Source organism: Doryrhamphus excisus, linkage group LG8 (assembly GCF_037039965.1).
Source record: "Doryrhamphus excisus strain RoL-2023G ecotype Guam linkage group LG8, RoL_Dexc_Guam_v1.1, whole genome shotgun sequence".
Taxonomy (NCBI): Eukaryota; Metazoa; Chordata; class Actinopteri; order Syngnathiformes; family Syngnathidae; genus Doryrhamphus; species Doryrhamphus excisus.
The window spans coordinates 20,830,001-20,842,589 of NC_136364.1; the positions used below are offsets into that span (position 1 = coordinate 20,830,001).

The 12,589-nt window shown below is 39.4% G+C and overlaps 1 protein-coding gene across 6 annotated transcripts in view; it reads left to right on the forward strand.

Moving 5' to 3' along the window:
- The window catches only part of sphkap (SPHK1 interactor, AKAP domain containing), a 104,330-nt gene that overhangs the window by 59,298 nt on the left and 32,443 nt on the right, over positions 1-12,589 (forward strand). The window contains exon 1 of one of the 6 annotated variants that reach the window (XM_058079044.2): positions 3,076-3,158. The exons of 3 other annotated variants lie outside the window; for them this stretch is intronic. Coding sequence is in view for 1 of the 3 variants with exons in the window: in XM_058079042.2 (XP_057935025.2) it covers positions 10,251-10,285 (35 nt within the window). In the remaining 2 variants the exon portion in view is untranslated. 2 more of the 6 variants (XM_058079046.2, XM_058079042.2) reach the window with 2 other exon arrangements.

Consider the following 12,589-nt stretch of genomic DNA (forward strand, 5'->3'; position numbering starts at 1 on the left):
GTGGCGGTTTTGCCTTTTCACTACCCTTCTCGGGGGGCCTCACCAAAAAAAAAAAAAAAACAGAAAAAAATCTGTGACATTACGCTTGGTAAACAGGGTGTCATGAGACACTCAGAAGACGATGCGAAAAAAAAAAATTTACCAAATAAAATGGGATTTTTACATTATTCTTCATAAGTGTACAATGAAAAATTATGACAATATATTACAGTCTACTAATTGAATTTCTCGCAGTATCCTTCCACCAATACATTCGCTATCTCTCCTGATGTACTCCTTCCTGATCCTATCCATCCCGGTCACTCCCAATGACAATCTCAGCATCCACATCTCTGCTACCTCTAGTTCTCTATCTTTTCCTCTTTCCTCCTTTCTTTTCTTTTGACTGACTTAACTTAGACGTATAATTATTCAATTATTACCCAGCATGCTTGTCAGCAGCTTGGCTTCTGCAAGGACAAACCTGCTGCTTCCTGTCAGCAGTAAATTGAATCCAATCTGTCCCCAACTTTCTTTTCTTTATTATAATAATGTAATGTGATATCTGAATATAGATCTTGTTCATTAAACAAGAGATGATGGGAATCAAAACATCAACCATATAGGAATATTATTTCAACAATGCTGTTCTGAAAAAGATACCGACTCGTGTTTATGTATTTTAGCGTATTTACATTCGTCCCGATGTAAACAAGAGCCATGAGTGTTCTAACCAGCATTATTGGTACATAGACGAGAGCCAATCACTCTGACCATCATTAACCTTTTCATACAGTTATAATGACCACATCCCGTAATCATAAACTTCCATTATGCTCCGAGCACAGGTGGGAAGAGAGAGAGAAATAGATATATGTTAAACAAAAATAAATCTGGAATAACTGAGGTGAGCGGGGGCTGTGATTACACTGATTAACAAGGCCATTATCTCTAATTGCTTCCAAGAACTGTCAGCTGGTAAATATGGAGCTTCATGATCACAGATGCTCCCTTGTTGAGTTCCATGTACTGGATGTATGTGTTGAAAGGATTTAGCCGTGGTGTGAAATTGCTTGTTTTTTTTTTTTGTTTTTTTTTTAATGTGAGAACATGATTTCTTTTCCAGTGTTTGTTTCTATGACTCAATTGCTCTCAGGAGAAATCTACAATGTGGCAAGAGAATGTTGAACTGTTTTTAAATAAATATACGAAGCCATCTCAAACGTCTTTTAGGGCTCATTTCCAAATGCACAAACGTTGGAGGCTAAATAATTGAATCTTTTAGGAAGTGATGAATTACCAGTTCTTACACATACAATGCTGATCTTTCATCCTTTCTTTGAAACCTAGCTTATAAATAAGCTTAGCTTATTTCAAGCCAAACAAAACCAAATACAGTAAAGTCTCGTTATATCGATATTCTCGGGAGTCGGAAAAAATACCGATATAACCGGACTATCAATATATCCGATCCTGCGCCGAACTGCATTAAAAGTGGGCGGATCTTTGATCTGGCATGTAATTTTCTCCTTGAGTTCATGGATTGCGTATCTAGCATGCTTTTGTACTACAATACATTTTGTACTACAGTAAATAAAAATAAACTTACGCTGTAGTGATTACCGGTTACCGGGACATAATTCACCCCGGAACTATCGATAGGGAAGGTGTTGCCACCCGGAGGGGTAGGCGCGAGGGACGGGTGTTTTCCGCTGTGTGTGCTGCACTCTGGTGGTGGAAGTGTGAAAAATAAAGTTGACTGGAAGCAGCCGTTCGCCGTGTTCTTTTTTGGTATTGAAATCCTTAAGCAGAGATTGATTTAAGCTGCTTTTGTATCGATATAAGCAGACCAAATTGGCTGGCGGGAGATGAAAAGGGCATCGTAGTAACCGGATTATCATAATAACCGTGTATCGTACTAATGGAGCTAATTATATCATAAAAGACTAGAAATTTGCCGGGAAATGAAAATAGTATCGTAATAAGTAGTAATTCGTTTTAACCGATATCGATATAACGAGACTTTACTGTATGCTTGTTTTACCAGAACATTAACAAAACCCTGGTATCCACAACTCACATTTTGTATTTCACAATGCATTTATTTCTAGTCTTTTCTCATTATTAACTGAAAACCTGAATGAAAAGCAGGTTTATCCACCTCTGCCGGGGCCCCTTCCAGTCACATCCGCTGCTTTCTGAAGCGCAGATTGCAGCCGACTCCATCGTCTGTGCTTGTTTCAAGCGCGGCAAAAACACTCACACGTCACAAATCATCCGGAGTCCGACTCAACCCCGCACACAACAAAAGTTCCTCCTGCACTAAAAGTGCTACATAGTGTCTGCATGCTCAAATTTTACTCAGACTTGCAAGTACAGAGGGTTGAGCCTCAAACTCACCACGGCGGTCTAGTGGTTAGCGCGCAGACCTCACAGCTAGGAGACCAGAGTTCAATTCCACCCTCGGCCACCTCTGTGTGGAGTTTGCATGTTCTCCCCGTGCATGCGTGGGTTTTCTCCGGGTACTCCGGTTTCCTCCCACATTCCAAAAACATGCTAGCTTAATTAGCGACTCCAAATTGTCCATAGGTATGAATGTGTGTGAATGGTGTGTGAATAGTGTGAATGGTTGTTTGTCTATATGTGCCCTGTGATTGGCTGGCCACCAGTCCAGGGTGTACCCCGCCTCTCGCCCGAAGACAGCTGGGATAGGCTCCAGCACCCCACGACCCTCGTGAGGAAAAAGCGGTAGAAAATGAATGAATGAAAATGATGTTGCCTTCCAAAAAGGGGCATAATAATTTAAGAAATGACTGATTTGCTGTCGGCTTGACATCAAATAAAACATCAAATAAATAAATATAAATAATAATAAATAAACTGAGATATTCATGTCATGACTGTTACAGCCAAAGTAGGCTCAGAATGTAAACAGCAGCCGCAGTGTACAATCTGGATCAAACGGGCTTTTTATTTATTGATTGACCAATCCCACGAATTCACAGACTGGCAAATGCAGCGTCGTAGCCTTTGGTCTTTTGATGTTCTATAAATATATTTTTCATGATACAACCACTCAAGAGTCACGAGCATGTCTGACTTTTCGCTCTTCCCCGTGACGAGCTTTCTGATTTGTATCCGCTAAATGAAATAGCCTGACTGTGACAAGAGTCTGACAAGTGAGTTCTTGCTTTCCTGCTGATTCTCGAGGTTTTTTATTTTTTATTTTTAACTCACGTTAGATGTTCGGTGCTTTCATCTCCACTTTAATTGTCCTTCTATCTTTTATTTCAAGAAAATGTGCCATGGATTAGTTCTCCTCTCTGAAAAGTCTATGGATTAAGGAGTGTGAAGTACAACAAAGACGGTATTGGGAGGTAGGCTTAGATTATGAGGAAGGAAAAGATAAGAAGAAAAATGTGTGTTCATACATGTGCATACTTTCAAAAATCAATTGTTTATTAGTCTGTCGCCTTAATTTGGGATACGATTAGATAAGAATCACTGTTGCTATGCAACTCTTTAAAAAAAAATTCCCAAAGCCTTGAAGTCTTTTGCTGCTGTGATTTCAGACTGATCTATTTCCAAATCTTCCGCACTGAGCTTTTTGACAGAAACTAGAGCAAATACTGCAAATACAACTTACACCATTACACCATTCATTACCATTCATTCATTCACACCTATCATAAGTGACATTGGTCTTCCTGTCAGATATATAGACTTATATAGACTATATATGTAGACTATAAATACTTAACAAAAATATAAATATTACGCACTACGATGGATCTGCACGATCGATCGATAGCACTGTGCCCGAGATGGATCCATCGATCGATTTCTGCGCTCACAATATAACTGCCTTGCGCTGGAGACCGATGCTTTGACACTGCGCTGATCTGCTGATTGCATACAATGACAGGGTTAGGGTTAGGGGTTAGGGGTTAGGGGTTAGGGTTAAGCGGTTAGGGTTAGGGTTAAGCGGTTAGGGTTAGGGGTTAGGGGTTAGGGGTTAGGGGTTAGGGGGTTAGGGTTAGGGTTAGGGTTAGGGTTAGGGTTCGGGTTAGGGTTAAGCGGTTAGGGTTAGGGGTTAGGGTTAGGGTTAAGCGGTTAGGGTTAGGGGTTAGGGGTTAGGGTTAGGGTTAGGGTTAGGGTTAGGGTTAAGCGGTTAGGGTTAGGGGTTAGGGGTTAGGGGGTTAGGGGTAGCATAGGGGTATGCTAATTGCATACAATGACAGGGTTAGGATTAGGGTTAGGTGTTTAGGGTTGGGGTTAGGGGTTAGGGTTAGGGATAGGGTTAAGGCGTAGGGTTAAGGCTTAGGGTTAGGGTTAGGGAGTTAGGGATAGGGTTAGGGGGTGAGGGTCAGGGTTTGGGTTAGGGTTAAGGTGTTAGGGTTAGGGGTTAGGGGTTAGGGGGTTAGGGGTAGCATAGGGGTATGCTAATTGCATACAATGACAGGATTAGGGTTAGGGATAGGGTTAAGGCTTAGGGTTAAGGCTTAGGGTTAGGGTTAGGGTTAGGGTTAGGGGGTTAGGGTTAAGGTTTAAGGGTTAGGGTTAGGGTTAGGGTTAGGGTTAGGGTTAGGGTTAGGGTTAGGGTTAGGGTTAGGGTTAGGAGGTTAGGGTTAGGGGTTAGGGTTAGGGATAGGGATAGGGTTAAGGCTTAGGGTTAGGGTGAGGGTGAGGGTTAGGGTTAGGGTTAGGGTTAGGGGGTTAGGGGTTAGGGTTAGGGGGTTAGGGTTAGGGTTAGGGATAGGGTTAAGGCTTAGGGTGAGGGTTAGGGGGTTAGGGTTAGGGGTTAGGGTTAGGGATAGGGTTAAGGCTTAGGGTTAGGGTTAGGGTTAGGGTTAGGGTTAGGGTTAGGGTAGGGTTAGGGTTAGGGTTACGGTTAGGGTTCACACTCCCCCCCGCCGAGAACGGTAACAAAGTGAACTGCTTGACAATTAATCAAAGATTTGAAATTTGCATGCATGGACTTCTTGTTGATTCTTGTAAGTAACAACGCTCAGTGCTGCCACCTGTTGACATCTAAACAAACTACACACATCCATCCCGGGCGCAGTAATATACCATCGATCGTGAGCACAGAAATCGATCGATTTGTCTCGGGCGCAGCGCTTATCGATCGATCGCGTAGATCCATCGTTAGCGCGTAACATAAACACTCACCGTCTTTTATGAGCTGAACTGTAGGCACTAGAACGTTTGCGTATATAAAAATACGGTTATATAAAAAATGGGTTATATAAAAATATGAATGACTCAACAATGGGAATCAGGATGTCATGGTATCTGTACATTCAAAACGCCAACAATAAACGGCACCTGTGTTCCTTATCCATAAGATACGCCTGCCCATACCATAACCCCCCGCCACCATCTCTAGCCACAATGTTGATATCAGCAAACCACTCACCTACATGACTCCATACATGCTGGCTGCCATCTGCCCTGTACAGTCACGCCGGTTGGGTGCACTGCAAAATCCTCTGAAACGACTTCAAGGGAAACAGCTCTGATGACCATTCCTGCAGTCAGCAACATCAGTGGCATCGAGTTGTGTGATTAAACTTCACATTAAAGGCACTCATGGGGTCTGGACTACCAATTAAGTTTAACCTATCCAGGATCTTTAGTCTTGGTTTCCGGCTTAACCAAGCCAAACACCGAAGCCCTACCACAAAGATGGATACCGACTTATTAATGCACTGTACAATTCATTCATTCATTTTCTACCAGCGGGGTACACCCTGGACTGGTCGCCAGCCAATCACAGGGCACATATAGACAAACAACCATTCACACTCACATTCATACCTATGGACAACTTGGAGTCGCCAATTAACCTAGAAATGGCTGAGGGTGGAATTGAACCCCGGTCTCCTAGCTGCGAGGTCTGCGCGCTAACCACTCGACCGCCGTGCTGCTGCACTGTACAATAATTAATTTAATTTATTCTTTCCTTTGCAACCCAGAGTGATGGGGGTGATTAGGAAATCCCGTATCACTTGTAAGGTACTTGGATTAGCATCACAAACGATTCTAAGGACTGCATCAGTTACTTTTGGCAACCTCATTTTGATGCTCTTCCAAAAAGTGAGATTGATTTAGAATTCAAGTGCATGTCATTGGGGTATCGAAATGTATCATTGTATCGTGAAATCTAATCCAAATTATCAAACATAAAAAAAAAATCCTCCGGCTTTGTACCAATCCTGCCTGTCCTCATGTTCTTTACTCTAATCCTCTATATTTAGACATTGCAGGTGAGAGAGCGATATTCGATTTAGGTCACCGTTTAAGCCAAGGATGGGCCGACTTTTTGGCAGGGGAGCCGCTTTGGGTTAAAAAATATTTGTGTATGTGTTTATTTATTTATTTATTTATTAACACCAGTAATTGTCACGATTCACCTGGAATTATTTGTCTTATTTTAACTGTTAAAGTGTTATAAAATCTTCTGGATGTGTTTGGGTTATACTAATTGGGTTATATTAATTTTTCAGCCCTTTGTATTGAGGTGTGGACTCCTATAGAGCAGCTACACACAATAACCAGCACATAAAGCTTTTTAGTTCTTCCAGAATCTGCACCTATTCAGCTGTATTTTTTTTAATTCGGTGGTTGCCGTGAAAACAGTCACACAAGGCCCGCCTCCAGGCTGTGATTGGTCATCATAAGAGTTCCGATTTGTGCGGCTAACTTTATAGGAGTATTTATATATGTATAAGAGTTGAGGTTACTTTGTCTTCTCTTGAACATCCATGTTTTTTTCCCTGACCTTGTGTTGTCTGAGAGTTGTCGTTACACCCTGGACAAGTGACCAGCCAATCACAGGGCACATATTAAGTCCTACGGATCTGCATGTTTTTCAACTAAAACTGTAGTAGCCAAAGCGAACCCACGCAAGCATGGGGAGAACATGCCAGCCCCACACAGCGCCGTTTGTCTTGTTCAGTCTCGGTGAGTATCGTAATGGTATACTGAAGGTCACAGCTCCCTTTACCCCCTTCTGAGTTTGTACTGGTCTCACTAATGGACCCACGAAGGGAAATTATGTCTGCCCATCAGAGACATTGCAAATAAAATATAAATATTCCTGTGCCTCATTCTAGTGATTGAGTACCTCATTTGAATGGCTGTAGTAGTATATACTGTATATTTATAAATTATGCTCTACTACATATATTTACTCTTAGTTTTTATAATCCTCTATGTCAGTGGTCTCAAACACGCGGCCCGCGGGCCAAATGTGGCCCCCGCCTTGATATGAAAGTTTAATGTTGATATGGATGCTGTATGGTATCATGTACCCAGAAAAAATTATTACGTTTGATTCATGTTCATGTTAAAGGTTAAATAACTGTTAATAGTTATCCTCCCTATCCGTGTGGAAGTGGTAAGTTTTTGGCTATTTAAGTTTAAAGGAAATAACTTGAAGGCTACCGTTTAGGTCGCTAGCTCTCTAGTTTGCGAGTTAGCATGTGTCTCAAGACCCTGCGGTTGCGCAATATGTTGTAAATAAAAAGAGTATAAATGTGACTATAGTCGTGTTTTGTCATGTCTACAGGGCTCTAATAATGCTTTGTTCATTTTAATCTGAAAAAAATAATTTGTCTACCCACCAACTATATGTGGTTTCTTAAGTTTTTCATTATTATTATATTTATTTATTTATTACTGATTGATTGATTTTTTTTATTCTTGATTTGTTTATTTATTTTTCATCTTATTTTGTGTAGAAAAATAAAAAGTAAGATATTTGAGAACAGTGGAATGTTTTATCAGAGCTTTTCTTGTAGAAAATTGGAACCAAAGCAAAGTTTTTTTTATTTTTTTGTTTTTAATAAATGCGTTTTTTGGGGGTTTTTTTTGGAAAACCTGATGCTGATGCAAAATCTTGTCAAAATTAGGATTCAATACAATATTCACACTCTTTATCTATGTCATTATGTCATTATCTCTTGATGGCAAAGGCAAAACATCTTTCTCTCTTTGAATGTGGTCACTGCTTTTATTGAGCTGCCAAAGCAGCGTGGCATTGCTGCTGAGGTTGGACGCAGTAAGACAATCATTTTGAACTTCTTAAAAGATTACCTAAAAGTACTAGACCCCAAAAAAAAGTCATCAACCCTGAACTGGAGCACAAAATTGGCTGTCTGTCATCCCAATTGAAGGTTGTTATCGATGCCGAGAGTAGTCCAATAACCATCAGACATCAGTGTCAGCATCTACAAGATCTTTTTTCTGTGCCACAAAATTGCACGTTTGGTGTTTCCACCAGATATCGAAAGGTGGAAGACAGTTTGATTGTCTGATGATAAAAAAAAATAAATACCTTGGCGGTCCTGATGGCTTCCAACATTACTGGCATGACAAGAAGATCCCTGAGATGTTTTCCACACCGCACAGAAGAGGGGACGCCATCATGATATGGGGTGCTTTTTCCTTCGGTGGAACAATGGAGCTTCGGATTGTGCAGGGGTGTCAAACGGTAGATGGATATGTGGACATGTTGCAAGGGGCATCTATCGGCAATAAGACAAAAGTCCACACACAAAACCTGAAGCCGGAGTTTTCCAAAAGATCAGTATTTAAGGACAACAAACAAATGTTTGCATTTAGAAAAATAAGTGTTTCAACAATCAGTATTTCAATCAGTAAATCAAACAGTATTTATATGGACATAGCCTCAATCAGAAGGGTTGTGTGGTCGTGGGTTCGAGGGTTCATTTCAGTTGTGCTGCACAAGATGAATGAAGAGACTCCCATTGGATAATTACTGCAAGGGTGATTATGTTTCGAGATGGCAACATGTTATTAACTGATGCAGTGATTAGCTTCTCATTTGCCAAACAACCATGTCCAAAGAAACATTCTGTGGTCCTGGAAAAGATGTTGTTGAATTATTGGCATACGACAAGCATGAGAAAAACATAAGTCAAGGCTGATATGTGTGAATATCTTGTCAAGGCTAAAACACAAAGATATGTCTGTTTTCATGGATGAGTATGGAAATTAAAAAATATATTCATATTTGAGATAAATGTATTGCATACAGACCAGTCCAGGATGTACCCCGCCTCTCGCCTGAAGACAGCTGGGATAGGCTCCAGCACCCCTGCGACCCTCTTGAGGAAAAGTGGTAGAATTAATATTGCATACAGTTTTTTATTTTTTATTTGTTATTTGTTATTTGTTATTTGTTATTTGTTATTTTTTATTTTTTATTTTTTATTTTTTATTTTTTATTTTTTATTTTTTATTTTTTATTTTTTATTTTTTATTTTTTATTTTTTATTTTTTATTTTTTATTTTTTATTTTATTTTTTATTTTATTTTTTATTTATTTGATTTTATTTTAAAAAAATATATAATATAAGTAAATAAATATAAAAAATAAGGAGATTGTTGGAAACATTAAAACGAGGACAGTGTGGAAACTTGTTCCGACACAGGATATGTTTTTGGTTCAAATCTTCCTTTTGTTTTAATACTACTACTACTAATATAAATAAATGTTGTTCAAGTAAATATTACAGTATGTGAAGTTTTTTGGCCAGATGGTGTATAAATAAAAATGTCTTAAATGTCTTGAATAAGTGATCTAATAAAATGTGTTTTAATACATAAACAGACTAATCATACAGAGATGGATGCAAAGTATAGGGAGCTGATTGGTTGGCCAATAATAATAAATAATAATAAAACACATGAGCAAACAATCAATTTAATGTCAAAATATATAATCAAACAATACTTGGATGCAGTATTTTTTAAGACTGCTCAGGACAGCAATTTATAAAATTTTCTGCTTGATTAATCTCATTAATTGTTCCTAAATTCGACTACATTTCAGTACCGGCAACTTTACATGGAATACTTTAAACATAAGGACGATTTGTTTCCGGATTGCGCGTGGCGAATGTCCCTTCGCAACTCGTGCGCATCAAGGTGCGCGCGCTCTCTCCTCCTTCGCGCGCTCGCTCGAGTCGTGGCTCGTGGGAGAGGGGCTTGCTCGCGTGCGCTCGGCACTTGGCGACTGGCGCGTGTCAGTTGCTGCCATTGGTTTGTGATTCTACATCACTAAGGGTTCTGATTATTTTCATGACCGGTACTGCTGACACAGAGTTAGGTCCATCTCAACAGTGAGGTGGTCCGGGATTCCGTGTTTTGGATATGTGGACCAGAGACGTGACCCGGGCACGTTAACGCGGCGACGCTTGTTTTAATCTCTTTGAGGAATAACCTGACCGGTGGAGGACACCATGGCAGACGCAAAGTGCCTTCTGAAAACACCAAGGTAATACTGTGGCTTCTTTTCATGGGATTAAACCATGTAAAGACTTCGACATTTGGTCGCATAAATGACAATATTAAAATTAATAATGTGGATGACGCCATACATTAACTGCGGTGAAGTGTATGGAACATTAATCACCGTGTGTGTGTTGTCATGTTGGATGGTGTCAAAGACTACCTAGCATAAAATACATTGCACTGATGACAGCAGTATTGACTATGATAACCTTATATTATTCATCTGTTTATATGCATGCATGCCAACCTGAACCTACTACAATGCTTGTTTTGTGCATCAAAATGTTGACCAAAAAGTAAACTTCTAACACACTATAAGTTCCTCTTCTGTGACAGCTGGGATAGGCTCCAGCATACGCCTGCAATCCTAGTGAGGTTAAGTGGCATAGAAGATGAATGGATGGAAAATTATTCCACAAGCTAATAATAAAAAGGTAGTTTGAATGACAAACAATGGACTGACGGCTAAGTGACATCCAAAACAATACACTCAATAAATAAAAATATATGTTGAAAAGAAAGCTATATAGCAGGGGTCTCAAACTCAATTTATTACTTGGGGGCCACTGGAGCTAGGGTCTGGGTGAGACTGGGACGCATCAGGTTTTCCAAAAAAAAACACAAACATATTTATTAAAAACAGAAAAATGAATAAACTTTGCTTTGGTTCAAATTTTCTACAATAAAAGCTCTGATAAAACATTCCACTGTTCTCAAATATCTTACTTTTTATTTTTCTACACAAAATAAGATGAAAAATAAATAAACAAATCAAGAATAAAGAAAATCAATCAGTAATAAATAAATATAATAATAATAATAAAACAGCAAATAATAAAAACTTAAGAAACCACATATAGTTGGTGGGTAGTCAAATTATTTTTTTCAAATTAAAATTAACAAAGCATTATTAGATCCCTGCAGACATGACAAAACACGACTATAGTCACATTTATACTTTTTTTATTTACAACATATTGCGCAACTGCAGGGTCTTGAGACACATGCTAACTCGCAAACTAGACCGCTAGCGACTTAAACGTTAGCCTTGAAGTTATTTCCTTTAAACTTCAATAGCCAAAAACTTACCACTTCCACACGGATAGGGAGGATAACTATTAACAGTTATTTAACCTTTAACATGAACATTAATCAAACATAATAATTTTTTCTGGGTACATGATACCATACAGCATATCAAACTTGCACGGGCCGCACTAACATTAAACTTTCATATCAAGGTGGGGGCCTCAAACTAGTGTCCTGCGGGCCGCGTGTTTGAGACCCCTGCTATATAGTGTGGGACGGTCTCTACTACAGAATAGTGTGCATGCTCGTTGTCAGGTGTTATGATGTGTTCCCTGGAGGTAATACTTAAAAGAACATGAGATTCACTTAACTCCAGTACATCGTCTTGTCCTCCCATTCCCAGTGTACTCACTTTTCCCATGACACCGCTGGTAACGCTGGGAAATGTTCATTAAGCTCAAAGAGAGAGTTGGTTATCCTCAGGCTTTAAAAGGGAAATGCTTATAATTTGCTTTGAAATATGCGGATTACAGAAAAACAGCTGCTTCCTTTTTGATAAGCATCCATTGCCTTATTTTTAATTGAAATTGATCCACATCAAATGGCATTACAAATGAGTCTGATTTAGGTTATTATCATGACAGATAGATATGATTTCTTCCTGGCATTTTGCTGTGTTGTTTTTAAGCTGCCTTTTGACATATATCTTCTGTAGTTCATTGATTTTCTATTTTTGGTTTGGTGGACTCAGTAGTAGTTGTATTGTCCTGCTTGTCCTCCAAATGTTTTCATTAACTGGTTTGAAGTCTGAAAAATAGGTTGTAACTTTTCATCACTGTCGCCTCAACAAGGACTAATCAGCGGGAGTTTTACTGATCAACCACTTAGCGGACAGGATGCTAATCAGTACTCTAAATTTGTCAGGTCAGATCACCTGGAGCTATTTGACACTTCTAAAAAATAATACAGAGATGCAAAGATAACAGCAGCAGTAAACATATCTGGTAAGTTTACATGAATTTAAACAGACATTTCTATAAGTTTATCTTCAGTACTACTGATCTGGTACTAGCAAGAGTCCTCGATTAACACTGGACATTTTTGCTCCTCCGAACTACTTTGATATACCAAAATTTCCTCCACATCGGACAGCCAACCGAACCGTGGGAAACTCGCCCATTATTCCGAATGTCTCTGGTCTTCCTTAATGATGATGGCTGGGAATTACCCACAATGAAGCCAGTTTGAGTCAAAGTTT